This window comes from Salminus brasiliensis, chromosome 2, assembly GCF_030463535.1.
Source record: "Salminus brasiliensis chromosome 2, fSalBra1.hap2, whole genome shotgun sequence".
Classification (NCBI taxonomy): domain Eukaryota; kingdom Metazoa; phylum Chordata; class Actinopteri; order Characiformes; family Bryconidae; genus Salminus; species Salminus brasiliensis.
The window spans coordinates 19,593,122-19,616,636 of NC_132879.1; the positions used below are offsets into that span (position 1 = coordinate 19,593,122).

At 42.7% G+C, this 23,515-nt stretch overlaps 1 protein-coding gene across 3 annotated transcripts; it reads left to right on the forward strand.

Moving 5' to 3' along the window:
- man2a2 (mannosidase, alpha, class 2A, member 2) lies at positions 1 to 23,515 on the forward strand. 3 transcript variants are annotated; one of them, XM_072669719.1, is made up of 24 exons: positions 1 to 99; positions 998 to 2,389; positions 2,974 to 3,231; positions 4,643 to 4,787; positions 6,042 to 6,213; positions 6,453 to 6,580; positions 7,852 to 8,025; positions 8,619 to 8,805; positions 8,964 to 9,141; positions 11,171 to 11,373; positions 12,099 to 12,281; positions 12,853 to 12,967; positions 14,104 to 14,171; positions 14,370 to 14,535; positions 15,062 to 15,298; positions 16,723 to 16,845; positions 16,959 to 17,073; positions 17,158 to 17,291; positions 17,703 to 17,844; positions 17,981 to 18,114; positions 18,550 to 18,627; positions 19,068 to 19,262; positions 20,125 to 20,235; positions 20,577 to 23,515. In XM_072669719.1, the coding sequence occupies exons 2-24, from the start codon at positions 2,258 to 2,260 to the stop codon at positions 20,727 to 20,729; spliced, it is 3,531 nt and encodes a 1,176-aa protein (XP_072525820.1). In that variant the 5' UTR covers positions 1 to 99; positions 998 to 2,257; the 3' UTR covers positions 20,730 to 23,515. The 3 variants fall into 3 exon arrangements, with proteins under 3 accessions (XP_072525820.1, XP_072525801.1, XP_072525811.1); XM_072669700.1 differs by lacking the exon at positions 18,550 to 18,627; XM_072669710.1 differs by lacking the exons at positions 1 to 99; positions 18,550 to 18,627 and adding an exon at positions 119 to 677.

The following is a 23,515-nucleotide window of genomic DNA, read 5'->3' on the forward strand; positions in this document are numbered from 1 at the left end:
GCCTCTCCGTGTCCCGACCATTCCGACCGCAGCACCGCTGATGGAGCGGGGAGCTCTGGAGGAGGACTTACGGGTGAATAGCCTGCGGTTTCCTTTGAAGTACGTTGCCCACACTGCCGTCTCTGCTGCTTTAGCTACGTGTTGCCTGAAGCTTGTTTTTTTTTTGGTAAATGAAAATGCACGGCGAAGAGACCGGGTCTTAGCCAAGCCTAGGCAGCGAGGAGAAGTGGTCGAGCAGTGTCCGAAAATGGACCGGAGCTGAATCTGCTAGCTCGGGCTGGAGCTGGATGTATTAGCCAGTCGGCTAGCGGGCGACTGGACGGACTCCTCTAACGGTAGCTAGCTAGGTAGATAGATAGCTAGCTGGCTAACCGGGCTCGGCATTCGGTGTTGGTTAAGGAGGATAACGGCAATTTGTCGCTTGCACGAAACTAGCTAACTGTTATCAGGGAGCGGCACTTGGACTTGACTGGGATGTTGTTGCTGATAGCTAGCTACCGTTTTAGCCAGTGGTCGCGAAACGTTAGCTAGCTTCCAACGTAGCATCAGGGTACGTGTTGTTAGTGTGTAGCCGGTGGATAAGCTCCGTTAGCCGGCGTGTCAAAGCCTCCCTCCGCTGCTGGCAGCGCCTCATAGGCACACGTTTCACAGACAAGCCGTGTGAAATGTGTAAAGAGGTATTGCTTTTACTAGCTCTGAATATCACCTGAGCATGCTTTCATATGTCTCCATTAAGTGCTTTTGTACGTCTGACTGACGTTGCGCGTTTGCAGAAATGAACTTCGCTATAGTCCTGTTGTCACCAACCTCATTTTTGATGTCAGTGAGCGGAACAGGCCTCCTCCTGACCATCCATACTGAATCACCTCTGTAGTGTGTGGATTGGTTAAGTGCATGTAATACCCTTATGCAATGACTACCAATGCAATTAGTCATTACTAATGCATTACAAAGCAGTGTTACTCCAGTAAGCCAACTTGTGTTTTTTTTTGTGCAGGTATTTGCTTATCTGTGAGGAGTCCTGATGTCTGGAGGCAGACGAATGCAGCAACAGAACATTGGGGGACGAGTTTTGTCCTAATCTGCACGAGTGGGCCGCTTTAAACTTGGATGACGGCGGATCAGAACCGTCCTTGAACCCTACCTGTGTGGCCTCCTTGCTTTCATGTAGCTGGACCGAGTAATGTTTCTAATGCAAGACGAGGAAGCTCGTTTTGCTGTTTACAACTAGCCAGGCCAATTTGAATGTTTAAATAGTAATCCCAAATCCCTCCTGGAGACAGCTAAGTCAGTGACAGGCGGTGAGCTGAGAAGATTAATATCCTATTAGATCTAAGAAAGCAGGGGAGGAGGAACACCTGTTTCACTGAACAGCCAAATCCAGGCCACTCTGCTCATATTGTATTTGCATTCTCCTTTGTGTAGAAGACACAGTGTCTCTCTTTCTGTATTTTCTTCTGTCTCTCCCCCACAGAGCAAGAAAAAGAGGCAGTCATTGCTTGTTTTCGCCATCTTTAGTATAGGGGAGACTGTGTTTAGTTTGTTAAACGGTGGCCTCAAGAGCATAGTGACATTCAGGGTAAGCCAGCAGCCCCCTTCAGCCTGGCTTTAAAAAAAGGGGGCTAAAGAAAGAGGGAATGTGATGAGCCAAGTCTTTCTCATTCAGCCTTTGCCTCTGAGCTGCTCTCTGGAAACCTACGTTCACTGTGATGGCTTTGTCTCCTCGGCCAGCTGAGAGAGAGACGATCCCGGGCATATGAAGGACTAATCTTAGCCCTGTGAATCAAAAGCTAAACACACACACACACACACACACACACACACACACTCACACATACAAACAGCTTGCTGGAGAAACAGTAGGTTCTCTGTCTGGGCTCCCACTGTTTAGGACCTGTGTTGTTCTTTTCTTTTTTCCCTGCTCTCTGTCCCTGTGGGGTTTGAATGCTTGAAGACAAGAGGCACTTTGAAGGAGCAGAACTTGGAGGTGGTTTGGCTGCATTCGATAGACTGCTGGCCCATTCTAGCTGACCGTTGTCCTCTGTGCTGCCCGCCCACCGGTCCCCGCTCTCTAGACTGGAGATCTGTGGGAGTGCAAGGGACATGAAACCCTGCTGACAAAGCCTGGCCCCTGGACATTCTGGGGCTTTAACGGATTTCGTATTTGTGTGGTGGTATTTTTTTTTCCCCCAAATTGTGGATAGTTTTTTCCACCCCTTCAACCCTTGTAGCGTTGCTCCTCGGCTAGACGGACAGGATGAAGCTGAAAAAGCAGGTGACTGTGTGTGGCGGGGCCATTTTCTGTGTGGCTGTCTTCTCCCTCTATCTGATGTTGGACCGGGTCCAGCACGACCCTGCAAGAAGACAGAATGGAGGGAACTTTCCAAGGGTAAGAGCTTTGAAGGACGTAGAACACCATAGACATCTCCTTTCCTGCTAAAGGTTATGTTTGTTGTTCAGCTTTGTTTGCATCTGTTTGAAAGCCATATTTTCTAAAGCTTTTGGTGTTTTTTTTTTTTGTTTTTTTTGATGTATGCTAAGCCTAAAATCAATTTGTGATGCATCAGGAACTGGCTGCTTGCTTTGAAGGAGCTGAATGGTTGTCATCAAACCCAAAAGCTTTTTAAAATCAGGCTTAGCTGTCTAGATTGTGTTGTAGGATTCTGTAAGAAGTGGACTGCATAATGGCAAAAGATAATAAAAGATAATAGACCATAAATATTAAATCCATGTCAATTCAAAGCATGGCAATTTATCCCGAGTGTTTGTCTCTGCTTTACAGTGGCATTATAAAGAGAGTTGACCTTGGCATTTGATATAATCAAGAGAATTGTGACATTGTGGAGTCCAGTCCTTTCAGTCCTCAATGTGTTCTTACCTAAAGAAGACCCAGCTGGCCGTGTGGTCTGTGTTTTTGTAGGAGTGTGGTGGTAGATTACGCCTTCCTTCCCCTGCCTCCCCTCTCCGTTACAGAGCCAGATTTCGGTGTTGCAGAACCGCATTGAGCAGCTGGAGCAGCTTCTGGAGGAGAACCATCAGATCATCAGCCACATTAAAGACTCAGTGCTGGAGCTCACAGACACGGGCGCTGTCTCCCCCAGCGGCCACTTGCCCTTCCGCAGTGCCAATGGCTCCTGGGTGCTGCCCTTTGATGGCAGACCTACCTTTCTCTCAGTCAAGCCTCAGGACTGCCAGTTTGCACTGGGCCGCCGTGGCCAGACTGACCTGCAGGTGAGTGTGCTGCAGATTTGACCTCACTGTCTGGGCCTTTAGGGAAGGCTTTTCAGTACCTTAAAAAGAAAAAAAAATTGGAGTTATTTTTTTTTCTCCCAGATCTCCCACAATCATTAGTAATTTCCAATCCCCCACCTGCGAGCTTGGACTTACCCTATTACACAGTGCTGGGAGGGTGAAAGTAGCATCAGTTCTGTAGCATCAGATAGTGATGGGAGGGCAATCTTCAGAGAGGATGAGTGGCAGTGGCATTACTGGGAATGCCAGGGATTGAAACGGTGGTCTCCTGATTATGGGGCTAATGCTTAGAAAGCTATGTAAAAACATGATGACTAGTTTATAAAGTATATAAAGTTTTTGTGCGCACAGTACTGTGTCAGGGACCCTGCCTTTGTTTGATTTCCAGTCAAAAAGGCAATTAGATTGCATTAAGTTTTTCAGCATCAGAAAAAGTACCAAATGTATTTAACAGCAGTATTTAAAATGTCTCAACAAATCTGCAGTGAGATTTCTCCACATCTTCAGTGTCTTAGATGCTGGAGTATTTTCTCCTTCATATTTAAACACATTCAGTGATGTTGAGGTTTGGGGCTTATCTGACGAAGCAGGAGTTCTTGATTATCCAATTTCAAGTTCATTTTAGTCAAAAGGAAATGATCTTTTCCACTTGACTTCATGTTTCATGTGATTGGATGTTTGCCGTAAACATAACGTTTCATGTGCATATGCGACCATAATCATAGCCTGAGTGTATGAACCTGAGTTAGACCTGGTGTGGTCAGCCCACTGTTGTGTGAAAAGCAGCAGTTTCAGCAGTGTGATCTGTAAGTTTTTTTTTTTTTTTTTTTTTTTTTTTTTTTGCTTGTGTGTTTGAGTCTGTTTCCATTTGCATAATCAGACCCACAGTGGGGGGGTTCTGATCTAAAGTGAAGGTGGAGCTGGATTTTCTCCTCTCTCTCAAAGATGAAAGTGATGTTTATCTGATGGATAGTCATGATTCTCTCTTGACATGCACGGTTGTTAGGAGTCCAATTGTTACTGTATTTTTATCATATTTCTTTTTAAACTGTAGAAATATCTCCAGAAAATGCCTAGTTTGTGTAAATGAAATTAAACAAAGGGTGGTCTCAGATTTTTTCAACAGGAGTGTACAAGATCAAAAAGTAATACTAATGAAAGGGATATTCCACATTTTAATTGTGCATAACCTATTACTGTGCACCCTGTTGCTGCTGGCTCATTTTACACTTGTTAAATCTTTAGCCTGAGTAAATATGGTCATAAATCATAAAAGCTGTCATGCTATCAATTTCAAAGTCTTCAGTAACTCCCATCATCTCTTAGGACATGGTGATGGGAGAGGTTTTGAGGGAGGCATTGGTTGTTGATGTGTCTGTCTGTTTTTAAGATGCTGGATGTATACTCCTTGCTGAGCTTTGACAATGTGGATGGAGGAGTTTGGAAGCAGGGCTTCGAGATCACATATGAACCCACTGAGTGGGACAATGAACCCCTGCAAGTTTTTGTAGTGCCCCACTCCCACAATGACCCAGGTAGGTCAGACAAACTAACAAAATGGTTTATGCTTGTCTTTGTTTAGTATGGCAGCATTTTGTTTTGATTGCACTGATCTTAATTGAGCTAATGAATATAGATCTGCTGGTGCTCAAGCGGTAACTAAAAATGTGTGAGTACTCCTGCACAACCTGGAATGAAGCTTTGTAACTGACTGAAAGACGGTCCAAATGTCTCTTTTAATACATCTTTTAGCTGTTTGACAATTAAGCAGACCTGACGTGTTATTTTGCCTGGGAGTAAACAAAATAAATACTTTACAGCAAACACAGTTGAGAAATCCAGCTGGTGTGTGACAGTTCACTGTAAATAATGTAGGTCAGACAGTGGGAGTGCAGGTCAAGATGTGCTGCAGTGCTGCCCTGAACACACACACCGAGGCTCTCTGGTCACTGTGGAATGAACTTCAAACGTGTCCAGTGTGTGACCTCGAAAAATGTAGCTGTTAAAGCCTGAAGTGAGAACCTTTTCCAGCTTATTGGAAGAATTTTATTACATGATTTTTAATCTCTGTGACCTAGAAGTGAATACATGTGCTTTTGTGTGGATTTGGGGTTCTGGAGTGAAACTGTGTCTACCAGTTTTCTTTATGTAACAGTGTGGTCTACGTGCTGGTGCAGCATGTTGACTTAATGGGGTTCAGCAGAGCTGAAATAGTCTCCGTCACACACATGAACAGCCGTGCTTTGTTGTTATTCATGCTGACACAGAGGTTCGAACCTTTTAACACTGTGCAGCACCGCTTCCTTCTAAATAATGGAACAGTGTTATTTTTAAGAAGTTTGGAGGGTTGGAAAGTGCTACAGAAGTGCTGTACTTAAGCATTTTGTAAAGAGATTTTGATAGGAAGGTATTAAACACTTTGATCAATAAGAAGTGGCTGGAGTAAAAACTAATCTTGGACGCTTATTCGTTTACTGAATTCAATAAGCTATCTACTGTTTTCACATGGGATTGTGGTTTGAGAGAATTTTTTTAGGGCAGCATATACAAAATTTCAGTATAGCTAACTTGTGGACATCTGCTGTCCTGCAGAATGTAGTTCCATCACAGATGGCTCGAATGCGGTGGCTAAAGACCTGAATTAAGTCTTAATCAAGTCTGCTAGCTTAGGGCTGGATGGAAGATTTCCAAAAGCAGGCTTGGACACCCTATAGTGTTCAAGATTAGTGTTGATTAGAGTTATACATCTCCTTTTATAATCATACTACTCTCCCTTGCTGCTCTGGCAGGCTGGGTCAAAACATTTGACAAGTACTACAATGACCAGACGCAGCACATTTTAAATAACATGGTGGTCAAGCTTGCAGAGGACCCACGCAGAAAGTTCATCTGGTCTGAAATTTCCTACTTCGTGAAATGGTGGGAAAGTGCGGATGCTCACAAACAGGATGCAATGCGCAAGTAAGTGTTATAGCACTGTCTTTTAGATTTACTGCACATTGTAGTTGTTCAGTGCCTTGTCTTCAACTCCTTTTTATATGTCTGGTTTTCCTCCTTTTGAATCCTCATATAAAACCAAGTGTCAGGAGAGCAAGTAGGACACTCCCGACATAACTTAATGCCCTGTTGCAGAGGCGTGCATTTACAAGTGGATTTTCCTTTCTCCTGATCAGATCTGTTCTTTAAATCCTCTTTTCCAGACTTATCCTGGGAGGGCAGCTAGAGATCGTGACAGGAGGCTGGGTAATGACAGACGAAGCCAACGCTCACTACTTTGCCATGATCGACCAGCTTATCGAAGGCCATCAGTGGCTGGAGATAAACTTGGGTATGCTCATAGGACAGGCAGTAATAAGGGAGAGCATTACAGTCAAAGTTTACCACAAAATGCTGTAGTTGGCGACATGAGGTGAGAGTGTTCAACCCAATGACTGTACAAAAGCCCGGGCGACATGGTTCCATTCTCTTCTGTTTTATAGAAACGAAGCCAAAAATGTACCGCTATGTTGTCAAATTTGCAACCAGAGTCTGCACAGTAGAGACCAGAGGTGGACCCAGGCACACCTAGCCATTTGGTAGACCCACCCCCTTCTCACAGACCAAGTGTGTCTTATAACGCCTACATTGAGAGTACAGTACAGTGTGTTTCTATTACGAAACAATACACGTTTCCATTAAATTACAGTACTGGAGCTCAGCTCTGTTTGCTGCTCAGATGCACCACAGCTTCTGTGATCCAGTTTAACCCCTGACCAGCTGCGAGAGAGTCCGCACGCAATGATAAAAATTAAGAAATGGGAAAAAAAATAGTGTTTTAATTTGATCACATTAGCCATAATACGCTAACATCTTTTGCATACAGCAAAGAACTTTGTAAATGTGACGAACAACAAGAAGAAATAGTAAGTAACTAGAAATAGTAAGGTAAGAAATAGTAAGTAACTAGTTGCCAATTGCTTCGTTCCTAAGTGTAAAATAACATTTTAAAATCTGAGATCTGGGTGAACAATAACCTGTGGGGGATAACAAATGTACCAATATTAGCAAAGGGAAAACTAACTATTGGAATGTAACAATGCAGATGGAATGTTTAGAGATGGAAGTTGTGCCATAGTGCAATCAGCCAGCAGAAGTGCTAGACTTGTGATGGCTTCTCTTTTGAAAAATGTTGCACCATCTCTGCTTTTCTACAGTCACTGGTTCAATCACACATGCTAATGTTGCTAACAGTGAATAGAAGCTGGTAGTCACCAGTTGGTATGATGTTATTATAAATTAAAAGAGCTTGATGTTTATTTGTACTTTGTAGCCATGCATTCTACATGGCATTGCTCAATGATCTCTGTAATGTAATGCGGTCTGTGCAGTAGCCTTCATCCAGCTGCAGTAGTCTTCCTATGTTTCTTTCGTTGGACTCAAATGAGACCTTTTGACCAAAATGTGACGCAAGCTCTACACAACTCTCTCTGATGGCTAATGGCTTGTGAATATGAGAATGTGAACGTTAAAAAAAAAAAGAACTGTTTACAGCTAAAGCATTGTGTACAGTTAGTGTATGCCCACTGAAATCTTTTTTTTTTCTGTTATGTGTTTGTTCAGGTCTGATCCCTCGCTCAGGGTGGGCTGTTGACCCTTTTGGCCACAGTGCTACCATGCCTTACCTGCTGAAGAGGGCTAATCTGACCAGCATGTTGATCCAGAGGGTGCACTACTCTATTAAGAAGCATTTTTCTTCTACACGTAGCCTGGAGTTTATGTGGAGACAGGCTTGGGGTAAGTTCTCCTGCCCAGCCTCTTGAGTCTGGGCAAATCACACAACCAAAGTGCTCCCAACTGGCACATGTGGCTAAGAGGGTTGCACTTTCTTGAGAGTTTTGCATCTTGAGTCCAAGAGAGCACTATAACACTCTACCTGAGAAAGGTGGCTTTGTTGTTCTGTTGTGATGAGGAGAGGAATATTATTAGAGCTTCTTCTTTTGCTTCTTGGGCAAAATTTGACAAATTGATGCAACCATGATCCATTTTCACTGACAACTACAGAACAGACTTTTGAGGACAGAAATTAATGCAGTACACTGCAACATCAATGATTGGGTTAACTAACGTTATAGCTGGTCCTGTCTTTTTTTCTGATTAAATCAAATAATCAAATTATTGTGTAAGAGTACGATTTTTAGCACAGTTAATTACACAAGGCTAAAGTAAGCTGTTTAAAAAGATAATTCCCTTGTAGGTTTTGTGACAGCTTGTGCCAGGAGCTGTAATACATTCAGCCAAGTGTTCCTAGCAGAATTTATTACCACGAGCCTTACTTCTCCGAACACATAACAGTTAAGAAAATACAATATGTTGTGTTTCTGTGACAGATCCTGAGTCAGGAACAGACCTTTTCTGTCACATGATGCCCTTCTACAGCTATGATGTGCCTCACACTTGTGGGCCTGACCCAAAGATCTGCTGCCAGTTTGACTTTAAGAGGCTGCCAGGCAGCAGGGTCAACTGCCCTTGGAAGGTGCCTCCTCGAGCCATTTCTGATGCCAACGTGGCAGAGAGGTAAAGCCATGAAGTAGAAAAGCACAATGATGTTTTCATTTGGCTTTGTCTTCCCATTTACCACTAAACTCTTTTTCTAATGTATCTTAGTCTCATTCCTATGGTGTAGCACTGGTTGGCTGAGAACTAACAGGCATGTTTCCTTTTGTTTGGGCCAGGGCCAGTGTCCTTTTGGACCAGTATCGTAAGAAATCCAAGCTTTTCCGTAGCAAAGTGGTACTAGTGCCATTGGGAGACGATTTCCGCTACGATAAATCTCTAGAGTGGGACCAGCAATATATCAACTACCAGAAGCTTTTTGATTACATGAACTCTCACCCAGAAATGCATGTGCAGGTAAGCGCAGCCTTTCTACCATGAAGATCCTGAACAGACTTTTGTGCCATGTGTTTCCTTTTGAAACTCACCACAGCAAACCTAGCTATAGTGAATAAATGCATGCTTGCCTGGAGCAGATTCTTCTCAACAAGAAAAAGAGAAAAGGAATGCAGTCTGAATGCAAAATATCAGAGTGCAAGCTTGTGCATTAGTCTCAGTGTATGCATAATAATGTTTTATTAGAAACTTGCACTAATGCCGATATCCTGTGCTGTTTTTTCTTTTCTTTTTATGTATTTGTGTACATATCTGTCAGTGCTTTTTATATATTGTCTCACAAAACCTAAATTATCACAAAAAAAAAACTGTGACTGATGTTTGATTGTATGGGAAAAAGTGCACAAAGATAGCAGAGGCACTGAAAGTTCCTATAGATAGCGTTGAAACACTAGCAGACACTACCTGGATGTGGCAGAAAGAGGAAGCTTTCACCAGATGCCTCCAGGTTCCTGAGGAGGCAGGTGGTCACAAACCCTCGAGGGACTACAAAAGCCCTGCAGCATGATTTGGTAGCAGAAGGCACTGACGTTTCAGTGTGCACAGCAAAGTGCATACTAAGCACTAAAGGTCTCAATGCCCATATACCTGTACTGACCCGAAAGTACAAGAACAGTCAGTGGAGCGATGGAAACCAAACTGGAAATTTTCGGGCCTGTGGATCAGTGGTGTGCCTGAAGAATGAAGCATATGCTGAAATAAACACTATGGGGCATGGCGGTGGCTCTGTGATGCTCTGGGGCTGCTTTGCTTCCTCCTCTGTGCAGGGCAAGCTGGATTTCATCATGCATCAGGGAATCCTCTTACAAAATGTCATGCCTTCTTTGAATAGCTGAAGCTTGGGCCTCCCAATAAGACCATGATTCCAAGCATACCTCAGAATCAATCAAGAACATATCCCTGTCCATAGAACATATTTTGAAGAATTGAACATTTTGAAGAAGGCAGGTGCAGCACACAAACCCAATAATATTAGTGAACTGGAGGCCACTGTCATTAGGAATGGGCTAAAATTCATCAGGAATAATTCTGAGACTGCAGTTGTCATTAGAAGTGGTATGTTGTGTATTTTGAGGAGAAAGCACTTGTTATATTAGTTGTGTTGAGCTTGAGTTCTACTGTACTAGGTTGATGGTGCTTAGTGGGGTGGCATAATGAATCACATTATTGCTGTCACTATATTAGTTTCTATGACAAGTGTATCATTGTAGGCTTTGATGAAAGACCTGATCTAATTACATTAGGCATGCAGTACAAGAGTGGAGTATTTACCTCTATGGAACATAGTGTTTGAAGCTTCTCTGCGCTCATCTTGAACTGTGCTCTTCTGCATGGAGAACCAGAAACTTGACTGTTCAGCTGAACGGCCTATTATTAAACATGCACAGCCGAGCTCAAACACCACTCTGTCCTTAACTATTTTCCTTTGAAATTCAATGAGATGATTATTCTCACTTCCAGAGGTGTGTTTTAAATGTGTGAAGCAGCAGTGTCTCTGGCTAGATACACAGCAAGTACAGACTATTTTTAAGTTCTCACTGTTTAAAAAAAAAATCATTACGAAATTCTCATTCTTACCTTTACTTTTTGAAGACAGTTGCATTGAGTTCTGTATAAGGTTTCATGGACAAGTACACAAATAGAAATGCTCCAAAATTAATTGGGAAACAAACATTATTTTACATCATGTTATGAAGGATTTGCCTTCTGCTGTAAATGTAAACATTTCAATACAATTTAACCTCTTGAAACCTGGTTTCTTTATATAGGGACATTTTCTGCTTCTCTGCACCATGATACTTAATTTCTTTGACCCTTTGGCCTCATATGAGGAAATAGTTTCCTGCACAAAGACTAAGTTGTTAATAGTTTTAATACTTGTTCTAGTAATCCCTAAACTAATGCACATCAAAAGCAAAAGTCCAGGTATCAGGAGGTTAAATGCGACCCCACCATTAATTAACTTCCAGGAACTTTGTGTTTCAACCAGGCCCAGTTTGGCACTCTGACAGATTACTTCAATGCAGTGTATAAGGCTAATGGGGTGTCCCAGGGAGCAAGACCACCTGGTTACCCTGTTCTGAGTGGAGATTTCTTTGCTTACGCTGACCGAGAGGATCATTATTGGAGTGGCTACTACACTTCCAGACCGTTCTACAAAAACCTGGACCGTGTGCTTGAGTCCCACCTTAGGTTAGTCCACGATCAGTCAGTAACTTTGCACAAACATCCATTGAGCCTTTACTCAACCACTGTGCCTTGATATATATGATATATTTGGATGCTTCATCTTTCGCCTGTAATTGTTTTTCGTTTGTTTTCCTCAGTCTTTTGTCTAGTTGAAATTGGCACGAGAGTCTCGCCTTCTCTCTATCTAGTTTAATGTTTTAATTACTGCTTTGGCCATAGCTTTCTTGTTTGGCAGGGATTAATTTGTATTGTCAGGAAAAATACCCACTTGTGTCTAGTATTCTCAAGAAAAATCAAAAGCATTTGTTCTTGCCAGGTGGCCTAAGGCTTTTCTTTATTACCCTTGCCACATGTCTGGCAAAGGATGTCATGGACCTATGCTGAGTATCACTTTTTATTTGAAGTGCTAGTGATTTGTACACAGTAGCTTCTAGCCTTTTTCTTCTTGATCTTGTCTAGGTGGGCAGATGATCCCTACCCAGAGGCTATATTTGGGCTTCTTGGACAAAATTGAGAAGGAAATACTATTTAATTCAAGCACTGAATGATTTTTGCTCTAGCTGGTTAAAGCGGCTGATATTTTCTCACATATTTGTGAAGCCATATTACATTCTTGGAAATTATCAAAGTGCTTTTTTAAATGACCCCCCCCCCCTTAATTTGTCACATTATTGGGCTATATGCTTGCTTCTGCACTTCTGACACCTTTCTGATTTCTGTGGTTTTAGGGGTGCAGAGATTCTGTATAGCCTGGCTGTGTCCCATGCACGTCATGCAGGAATGGAAGGACGCTACCCCACCTCCGACTACTCCCTTCTGACAGATGCCAGACGCAATATTGGCCTATTCCAGCACCATGATGCCATCACTGGCACTGCCAAAGAGGCAGTTGTTATTGACTACGGTACAAGGTCAGTCGTCAATGCCAGGTTGTGAATTGAATGGTTTAGAGACCCAGATACCCTACATATACAAACTGATAAACACGAACGGAAAATGTAAATGAATATAAAAATCTACATTACGGGTGTAAGAAAATCAGTAAAATGATGTCAAAGTTTAGGTTAATATTCTGTTTTGCAATACTGAATTGATAAAAAAAACAACACCATTAGGTTTTTTAATGAATATTTTAAATGTACAGATTGGTGGCAGACAGTGTATCATTTTGTTTTGTGTTTAAACCCCGACCACTAGACAGCAGTGTAGTCGTTAGATCCCACTGTTCTGTTTGCATAAAAAGGACATTTTCTTTTATTGAGATGTTATACTGACTTAGCTGTGTGTGTAGTACTACGAAAGACTTATTCAAATTTAATTTTGACATTGCCTAGTTTCAAGTATTATCATAAACTGTAACCCCTGTATTGTGGTATGCATCCTATGCCAATACACTGCCTTAATCTCCATCATACATATAACAAATGGCTGCTAGGAGAAAATTGTAGCCTCATTTCTTTTGCCTTCCTTGTGTTAATGCAGGTTACTGCGCTCACTGATTGGTTTGAAAAGAGTGATCATTAATGCAGCACACTTCCTCATAATGAAGAACAAAGATGTGTATCGTTTCTACCAGACAGAACCCTTCCTGGAGACGGTGAGGAGAGCAGACAGCTTCTCTCTGGTGCTGTCGCTACCCGTTATAGTAGCAATTGAAAGATCTGATTTTGACAATTATTCCAGTATGTATGTGTGTTATCAGTAGCACACCAAGGCATTTCAAAGATCACAGAATACTGATGTTAATGCATTTGCATTTTTAAATTTAGAGAAGTCTTGGTTTGTCTGGCCAGCCATTTCATGAACTCATCATGTCTAAATGTCACTATACAGCAGTGTTTACTGTAGTTCCACTGCTTCAATAACACAACTGTTTTATTAAAGCCTAACTGCATATTTTGAAGTAGATTGTAGGTCTGTCCGGAATACCTTCCTTTTTTCCCCCTTCTCCTGTGAGCTCTTTAGCTTTAGCAGTAATCAACCGCGAGTATTCAAAGCCTGCCTACCCGCAGCAAAGCTCACATTTCAATACACAAACAATTTCTTTTCAATCTTTCTAACAAACAAATAAATCACAATCAGGCTTCATTAAACTAAACTGTAAGCCTATCTGCTCTCTCTGTATATTGTAAATAGGGACTATTCCTGATGGAGCCAGTTTTGAAAATGCGCTCTGACTGAATTGGGCAAAACAGTGGCAGGGTTTGGCTGCAAGTGCCAGTTTAGGGTTGCGGTCGCTGTTTAGCTTCCAACATGCAAGTGGGCCAGATTGGACTTTAGTAAAATACTGCTCCATTGCTTTCTCTGCACTTTAAAAAGTGTGATTAATGATGTATTATGTTTGTTTAGGCTATATTTAGCCCCTCCACAAATATCTGAATCCCAAACGGAAAAAGTAAATACCTACCCAACGAACAAATATCCAAACAGTCGATTATTTGAAAGAAGCCCTACCACCATGTTAGCATCTTTGCTACATGCAATTTTAAAAAAATGCTAAACGTTCACATGTTCTGCTGGTGTCTTTTTCAGATGTGTGCAAAAACATTTGTGTGGATGCTGAACACAGTATTACAGTGACCTGCAGATACCGTTGAACACTATGTGAATTCATAGAGAATTCAAATGTGAATCTGTCAGTGGCTGTGTTTCTTTAGACTAAATATTTCATTTAAAATGTGGCCTTCTCTTGTTGGTGTTTGTGTTGGTGTGGGTGGGTTGGCATGTTTGCAGGATGACAGACGTGCCACACAGGATTCCTTACCCCAGCGGACATTGATTGAGTTGGATTCCTCTCCCAGGTAAGCATCCCCCTCTGTGAGACCGCAGTCCTGTGATAGAATGAAAGCTGTTGTTCCAGTGCAGCTTCAAGTGAAATGACCTTGTGAAGCACTGCACAGCTTCTTATCTTCACCCATAATACACTGACAGTCCAGCAGTGCAAGAGAGCTCCTGTGATGAATGGTGTCTTTAACTGGAGTATTGCTGCTCTCGCTCAGGTACCTGGTGCTGTTTAACCCAGTGGAGCAGGAGAGGCTGTGCGTGGTCACTGTACTTGTGAACTCTGCGAAAGTCAGGGTGCTCACTGAGGATGGACAGACTCTACCGGTGCAGCTCAGTGCACAGTGGAGCTCTGCTGTACAGATGAGTGGAGAGGTCTATCAGGTGGGTGTGTGTATGTGAAGTAGGCCAGGGAGACATGGCAAAAATTCTTGTTCTGATAGTGGGTTTCATCTTATCTTTTATTATTAACAGTTATAGATTAGTATATGCCTTTCAAAGCTCAGAAGAGCCCAGAAGAAAACATGGCTTATTTTGATCATGTGTACAAATGTATTAAAGATAACAGAAAATTTAAAATGTATAAATAAATGTTGTTCCCTCTGTAATTTGAGCAGTAAAAAAATACTCCTATTAACATTAAGTGGTTTGACTTTGTTTCCCTCCTTGCCTAGTGCATAAAAGGCAGTAGTAGCAATTGGTCTAATAAATATATAATTTCTTTTTTTTTTTTTATATATATATATAAATATTTTTGGGGGGATAATTATCTGATATTTTAGCACTTATTGCCGCTATAAAGGGAATCTGGCAGTTGTGGGGGGCGGCTTCTATGAAAACACATTTTATGAGTGGGCCTAAAGATGCTCCTGTTGAATCTGATTGTCCTGTTCTGTTGACCCTTGAACAGGCCTCCTTCATGGCTCGACTTCCGGGTCTGGGATTGGCTGTGTTCCACCTGTATGACTCTGTTGACTCCCCCATGACACTGCGCTCCGATACGCTGCTGAGGCTACCGGGCCGTAGCCAGACTGTGCGAGGTGTAGACCCCCTCCCTGTGCGCTCACAAGTGGCTGACTCCCAGCCTTTCTACATTCAGACCCAGTCTCTCACACTGGGCTTTTCTGGCACCACTGGCCTGCTGGAGGTGAGCAAAGGAACCCAAAGAGGTTTAGCAGAGGTTATTACTCTGTCTACTTAGAATGGTCTTATGGACCTTAACTGTTGTTGTGTAATGTTCTAATCTGGGGAAAAGGCTTGTGTAGGATATATCATATCCAATTGCAGAGCTGATGAGGTGTGCCACTGTATCTCTGCAGTATCTTTCTCTGCTTGGGTTTGAGCAACTTGAAGTGTACAAAAGCTAACCAGGCAAGCATAACTGAACTAAGAAGTGAGCTTGTTTAGCTGCCTATCTGCCTCCTGGGTTGCTTGTTGGTCCAGACAGTGTTGCAGGCATTTTATGTGTGTGTATTCCCACATTCCTTGGATGCACATCAAGCAGTAAAGTTAAACGTTTTGGTGAACTATAGGCACAGTGGGTTCCAAAACACGCATACCATCGCTGTTCTGAAAAACACTTTCCAAAAATGTCCAATTTTCAGCATGATATGATTCTGGCAGATCTTCTACGTTATGTTTGTTTCATGATGAATGGATCAATAGAAATGTCCCATTATGACTTGAAATCTACTTAGTTTAAAAGGCTTTTCCTTCTCCTGTAAAGTGATCTATATTTATCGGTCCTGTTGCGGTCATTTCTCCCCTACTCACGCTGTTGTTAACTTTAGAGTTAGTGATGGAGGTCTGTCAGTCAAACATGATCTTTTTTTGTTTTGTTTTTTAATATCTGGAGCGGGGTATTATCACAAATGTAATCACAATATTTAAAGATATGTTAACAATACACAACATTTTTATTGCAATATGTTCCCATGCAGACAAAATTCACCAGTACCTGCAGATTAAAAACTGCTATCCAAATACTATCCCATACTTAGAAAGCAAAACTGAATATGAAAATCACTGTACTATTTCATCCACTTAAACAGGACTAAACACACTCTGTAATGAAATATCACAATCCGACAAAAAAGCACCATATGGCCTACTATTTATGTCTTCTTTTTTTTATTTAAACTTTGCTGGATGTTGAATACATCATTCAATTTTAATATCATAAAAACATTTTAAATATTTTACACTGTATTGCCTGGGTCTTTATCATTAGCATTCCTTTTAAGTATATATGACAGAATGTCTTTGTGGTTGGCAGATGTAGCAAAATAAGTGGCAAATGTCACACTGAAGTGTGCTGTGTAACCTAGTTTGCAAAACCTCTTCATCCATACTTCAGTGACCCCGCTTTCTGTAAAGCATCTGCTTACTAGATTTGAGTTTAATTCAGGTAGAGGTACTTTCAGGTGAACTTATTGCTGTGCATTTCTTTTCTCGCTGTAACTGATTAGCTAAATATCAGCCTTGATGAGCTGAAAGGGGGAGCAGTAGAAAAAGATCAATTCCGTAATGATGAACTTCTCATCGTTTTACTTCTGCCTCTGTCTAATTCAGAGTATCCGCCGTAAAGATGACCCTCAGGAGGTTCGGGTACAGATCCAGTTCTTCACTTATGGAACTCGGCCTTCCAAGGACAAGAGTGGCGCCTATTTGTTTATACCGGATGGGAATGCCAAGGTAACCTCTTCACCTTAATTCATCTGTCACTTCTTTTTTTTTTTTTTTGTGAAGTGTTTCTGTATTCCACTCTATTGACTGTCTAATACAAACACCTGTTGTCTGTCTCTCAGCCCTACACACAAAGAGATCCTCCTATTGTGCGTGTGGTGGAGGGTCCTCTTTTCGCAGAGGTGGTCACATACTACCAGCATTTCCAGCAGACAGTCCGCATTCACAACGTACCAGGTATTTCCACTGATCCTACCCTTAATCTTACCTATACACAAACACCTACTTCTCATTTATACATGCACTTATCTCTTCTTCCAGGTGTAGATGGTCTGTCTCTGGACATCACCACCTTGGTGGACATCAGGGACCAGACCAATAAGGAGCTGGCTATGCGTTTGCACACAGACATTCAGAGTGAGGACACGTTCTACACAGACCTCAATGGATTTCAGGTTAGTCTGCCTTCAGCTGCATTCAAATCCCCATGTATAGAGAGGATATTTACCCTCTAATCCTCCTGCGGCTCCACAGGCGGACTCTTAACTGACACTGCAAAACTGGTAGCTGTGCTTTCACTTCCTTCTTGGCACTGAATCTCATCCCAGCTAATACTCAGATTAAATCCAGTGCTAGATTAAAGTGAAAAGTATTCATTGGCATTGTTAATTAGTGTGAGAGTACTTCATTTATGGAGTAAAAAAAAAGCCTGAAGGCTTGTTTCATATGCAGAGTTTTAACCTTGACTAAAATGAGGATGTCTTTGATTGGATTTGAATATAAGTCCAAGTTAGTTAAGTCTCAGATGGGTCTGAAACTAGCCTGTGATGTTTTTGCTCTGATGAAAAATGATTCCTCCGTCTCAGATCCAGCCACGCAGATACTTCCAGAAGCTGCCGCTGCAGGCCAACTTCTATCCCATGCCAACCATGGCCTACATCCAGGACAGCCAGTACCGTCTGACCTTAATCACGGCCCAGGCGCTGGGGGTCAGCAGCCTTGCCAGCGGTCAGTAAATGAACAAAAAAATTGTGAAAAAGATAGTTTGGATTCTAGACTTCGCATAGTGTAGGAAATAATGTTACTAATGTTTACAGTTTTTACATTGTCTTTTACTTAATTTCTCCCCTTGATGTGTCCGCAGGTCAGTTGGAGGTGATCCTGGACCGCAGATTGATGCAGGATGATAATCGGGGTTTGGGACAAGGTCTGAAGGACAACAAGAGGACAGCCAACCGCTTCCGTCTACTGCTGGAGAGGAGGTCCAGCAGCAGCAGGGTGAGTGGAAAGAGCGGAGCCAAAGAGGTGTTCAGCCATTAGGTGGCACTGTTCCCATATCACTGAGGCTGTTCTGCTGACGGGCGTAGCCAAGTGAAGTCAAATCTTTTATGCTTGGTCCATTTTCTTTAAAGATGAATTCACTCTGCTTGTTAGCTGAGTATGTGCACTCAGATGTCTGTTCATGTCCAGTGATATGAGAGAAGTAAAATGTCGGTTCTGGTGTGGAACAGTTTGAATTGGAATTTCAAGGCGCTGAATGGAAATGCTTGTGATCTGCTGTCGCTGCTGTCCATTGTATTGTCACTGCTTCACATTTCATGCCTTCTTCTCATTCTTTTCTCTTTATGGCTTTTTCCCCTCTAATTTTGGTATCACTTTCTTACTCGCTCACTATATCTCTCACTCACTCGCTCCCTCTCTCACTGCATGCAGCCTGTGGGCTCTTATGCCAAAGTCAACCACATGTTAAACAAAATCATCGCTCATGTTTTTGGAGACCGTGACGAAGAGGTAATGTTTCCACAGCAGCAGAAGGGTTGTAGCAGACTCTTACGTCGCCACCACTGCCTCCTCCTCTTCTCTATTGTAGCTTTAGGCTAATAGGTAGTACTTTGTTCCCGTCCATTACCTTAGCTGCCTTCTATTCCATGTGTCACTGAATGATTTAGTGCCGCGTTCACTTCTACTCTTTATTAGTTGGTCGTCCTGTAGACAAACCGGTGTAGGAGAGCTATGATGAAATATTTAAGCTCTGATGCCAGCAATGAGACTTCTAGGCTTGTAATGAAAGCAATGAACATGTTTTCCTGTTTACTTAATTTGCTCATTGCTGCATCAGTGTAGCTGCTGGTGTTGTATATTTATTTCTTAACTACATTAGTGGCTTGCCTGTGAAACAATTCTTGTGCACTGTAAGCTTACTTGTCTAATCTGTGCATATGCTTCCGCAGGCTGTTGACAGCGGACCAGTCAGTTTCCCCTCACTGCTGAGTCACATGACCTCCGCCTTCTTAAACCACGAGGTACTGGCACTGCCGGTCATCCCGAAGAAGCGGGGTGTGCCCCCTCTCCGCACCTTCTCTCCACTGGCTACAGCAGTGCCCTGTGACTTCCATCTGCTCAACCTTCGAAGCATTCAGAACCAGGTCTGTACATATTCTGCACTTCTGTTTTAACGGACACCTTTTTAACTCATTCACAAGTGTGGTCCTGCTGGAGGGATTTGAATGTTTGCAGTAAAACATTCAGCTTTAAACGAGATTAAAAATCGGATTTATTTCAACTGGCTATTTAAATCCATCCAGTCTCCCCACAGCATAGAGTATATCCCTGATATGCTGCCAAAAATCTGCTGTTAGAGAATCATGCTCCAAATATACTCTGCCTGACATCAGCAGTCGGAGCCTGAGAGAGCACAACTGCCCCAGTTGCATTTGCAACAGTTTGAAAAGGGGCACTGGCTGGTTGCGCATGTGTCAGAGAAATTGTGTAATTCCTCACCCTTCCAGTGTCTGGAGCATTACATGCGATTGGGGACGAGTATGAACACGAGCAGGTTGGGCAACTGGGGAGGGAAGTTGGGAATAAATAAATAGATAAAAAAAAAATACTCCTGTGGTTTCTTTCCCTCAATGTTATTTACTGGACAAAAATGATCAGATTTGCTGGTAACGCTTCTGGTAAAACTTCTACCATTAAATGCAGGGATTTATGGTGCTGTAAACAAGCGGTGCTGTGCACAAGTTGGCTTTTTTTTTACTAGTTTCTCTCTGGAAATTTCTGTTTCACCTTTAATTTGGCAAAGGTTTTGTACAGCATGGTCTGTGCATGTTTGCCTTGAAAATACTTTAGTTTTTATTGAAATATGAAACTGACTTGTTATATAAAAGATATTTGAACTTATCGTGTAGCGGTACTTTAAGTACTTTACACCACTAATGTGTGAGTGTTAGTTTTTTAAATGTCATCTCTAAGTAGTTTTGTGCTTGGTGTTTGTGTGTTGCACAGGACGCCCAGTCTCCCTCCCCGTACACAGCTCTCCTCCTACACCGCATGGGACTGGACTGCGGCTTAGAGGCCCAGAACCCCGGCTTTAACTGCACTACCACGCAAGGCAAGGTCAGTCCCAGAAGCAAAAACACAGCGCTCCAGTCAAAGCAGCTTAAAAAGGCTTTGAGTACAAGGTGCTGTAGAAGTGTTTGCTGAGAATGAGAGGGGGAGAAAAGCCTGACAAAGCTTATGAAGGCTTTAAGCCAAAGTATGTCCCTAGCTTTGCTTTTATGAATTAAATTAACTTTAGGAACTGCATTTTTTTTTTTTCTCTCTCTTCCATTTTCAGGCCAGATTTAACTTGTGTAATTGAATTTTAAATTTGTGCTGGACTTTAATTCCATGTGGAGTGATACTGCTCTGTCCCTGTGCGGGTCTGATAAGCCTGTTGTGTGCTGTCGTCTCTCCAGTTGGCCGTGTCGGCGCTGTTCCGAGGTTTGGACTTGCAGCTGCTGCAGCCCATGTCTCTGACGCTGATGTACTCGGCCACTCCTCTCTCCAACAGCTCTGTTGTCAGCCTGGAGCCCATGGAGCTGTCTACCTTCAAGCTCAAACTGCGCTAGGACTCGCCACACCGGGGCCCTGGCCCACCCGAGCAGCCCATACACTGCTGTCAGTGTAGAACGGCTGGACATTCGCAGAGTTTCTCTGTCTTAGAGGCACAGGATGAGCTTAAACACGTGAACCTGAGATGTATGAATCACCATGGAAGGTGTTGGACCCTCTTAAAGACTGTTTGTTTTTACAAGGGAGATTTTAGCACCAGTTCCACATACAGTAGCTGTCCCAGAACCAGCGGACATGAAGATATAAAGAGTTGTGTGTTTTTTTTTTTTTTTTTTTTTTTTTTTTTTTTTTTTCCTTTGGGATTTATTATGCTTGAGCTTCATTTCACTGAATGACTAGTGGCTTTGTATTAGACATGGATGATTGATGAGGATCATCTGAAACTCTATTATTTTGTCATCCTGGCTGGAACCACTGACATTTCTCCTTCTGTTTCTCTTTCTCTTCCCGCCCACTATTATTTTCTTCTAAATCTTGCCCTTATTGAAACTCTTGGGACTTTGTCCTGTATGTAAATATGTATTTGGATCCTCATGAACTAGTGGGACCCAGTGCAATATGTGAAGCTTCTACAGTGGGAAATACAGTGGGTTTTATTTCGACACCATTATGCAGAAGCTGTGCTTGAAACTGTGTTGCTGTCCTCTGAGCTCTAACCTCTTCTCCCCTTTTGTACTTCAGTGGACTGTGCTGCTTGCAACAGCTGCATGTTCCTGTGAATATGTGTGTGTGCTTGCTTGCTCGCTCACCCATCTTGGCAGCTGAATGGAGACTGTTACTGTTGTCTACAGCCCGTTTAGGGACTTGCCCTACTGTCTGCCCAACTCCCACTCAGATATCAGTCAATGGTTGGGTTTGGTTGGGTTCTCCTCATCTGCTTCTACTTGTCCTTCACTGTTGACCCCCTTTTTTGTTACTCAGAAATGCTGCTCCCTTCAAATGAGCCAGTTACACTTCGTGTGTGTTTCCCCCTCCCTGGCCGACAGCGCTAAGGATGGTGTAGCATAAAGTATGCAGTAGGTCAGTAGAGTCAATCTCGAGCCTCAGTCCTTCGGAGATCCTTCGGAGAGCCTCCGTCTTGTTTACTGTTTTCTAACTCTGAATTCAGCTCATAAAGGCCTTTGTCCCTGGCCTCACTTATGAGTTGAGTTAGGTATATTAAAGCAGTGGTCACCATTGTCCCTAACGTAATCAATGAACAGAGACTTGCCACTGTTTTTCCTCTTTAGTTTCCTCCTCTGGAGCCATGATGCTAATCTAACAGATGTTGAAAGAGACGCATACAGTAATTTGGAGAGACACTACATGATGTTAAATTGGCTGTTATATTAGCCTTGTAGCTTAACTGTAAACCTATTCTGTTAAATGAGTGAGACTGCAAAACACTGCAGTGCTGTGGCCCTTTAGGACTGGAGGATGATGCCCCTACAGTAGATAAGGATACCTCTTTCTGCATATTAATGTTTCAGTCGTGCAATATAAAAATGGTGGGGACTGTGCTGACTGATAGGATGGTATACGGTACAGAGGTCAGGCACTAGGGCAGAATGTATGTACAGTGCACTGGTCACCGCAGAGTGCAGGAGTGGGCCAGCGGTCACTTCCGGGCTGATTTTTGGATCAGCACTTGAAGGAACAGCTGCAAGTTCCTGATGTCATCTGATCTAGGCTCAGCCTGCAGGCTTCTCTCATATCCCTGCGTGTATAGAGATCAGTGGCTGTTAACACTAATTGCATTGTGCTGAGGAGAACCCTAGCCCCAGCAGATGCATTGTAAAGTTCCATTCCAGTGATGTCTAGCATAGCATCTATTCACGGTGTCTCTTTCAGCCTGTCTGGCTGCAGGTCTTTGTGCTGCTCAGCACTTACATTTTGCCATTTAATGTGACTGCATTACATTCTCCCAGGAGGGAGATGTCTGTTAAACCGAGAAGCTGTCTCCCTACGTTGCTAACTCTGCTGCTGACCTCTTTGCGCACAGCTCACCTTGAAACAGCGTTCCTGTGTCGAGCCTCAAAACTATATGAATAACTGTGACAGGGGAATGCTGTTGGTGTGGAGGTCAGAGGCACTTACGAGACCTCTGGGATGGAGTTGTCACTGTTGCTTATGTCTATGCTGTACAAACTGTTTTTTTTTTTTTAAAAACACCCCACACAATTACTGTAGCAGACCACGCCAGCCAACCTCCGCTCTGGCTGTGCTGTGGAATTGCAGAATGAATGAGAGGCTGGTGATGCCACCTCCTCTTGGAGAACTTGGGCTCTACTCATTGATAAACACTCCTTTAAGGAAGCTCCTTTGCTTTACGTTTTGTTCTCCTGCTCACCCACACTTTCTAGACTGGTTTTGTTGAACCGAGGGGACGAAAAAGAAAGTTTGGATTTTTTTTTCTTTTTTCAGTACTGATCTGAATCCTGCTTGAGTTTTTGTTTCTAGAACCAGCCTTTGCCTTGAGCTGTTTTGCCCCTGCTTTCCCCATATCTGTTTATTTCTCATATCTCAAGGCCATGCTGCTCCTCCTGGCCTGCTTCTGCCCTCAGACCATACACGCCCGCCTAGAGCTGCTTGGACATGGCTCGCAGTTATCGTTTCTCATTCGTGTTGTATGATGTTGGGTTTTTATGTTTTGTTTAACCGAGATTTTTTTTTTTTTTTATTCCGTCTTGCTGTGTTTATTTCCTCCTGGAAGTATTTAAAGGGGGAAAAATGAAGCATAAAAAGAAGCAACAAAGCAAAGCAGCTAAAATGGACATTTAATAAACATCAGCCATGGACAGAA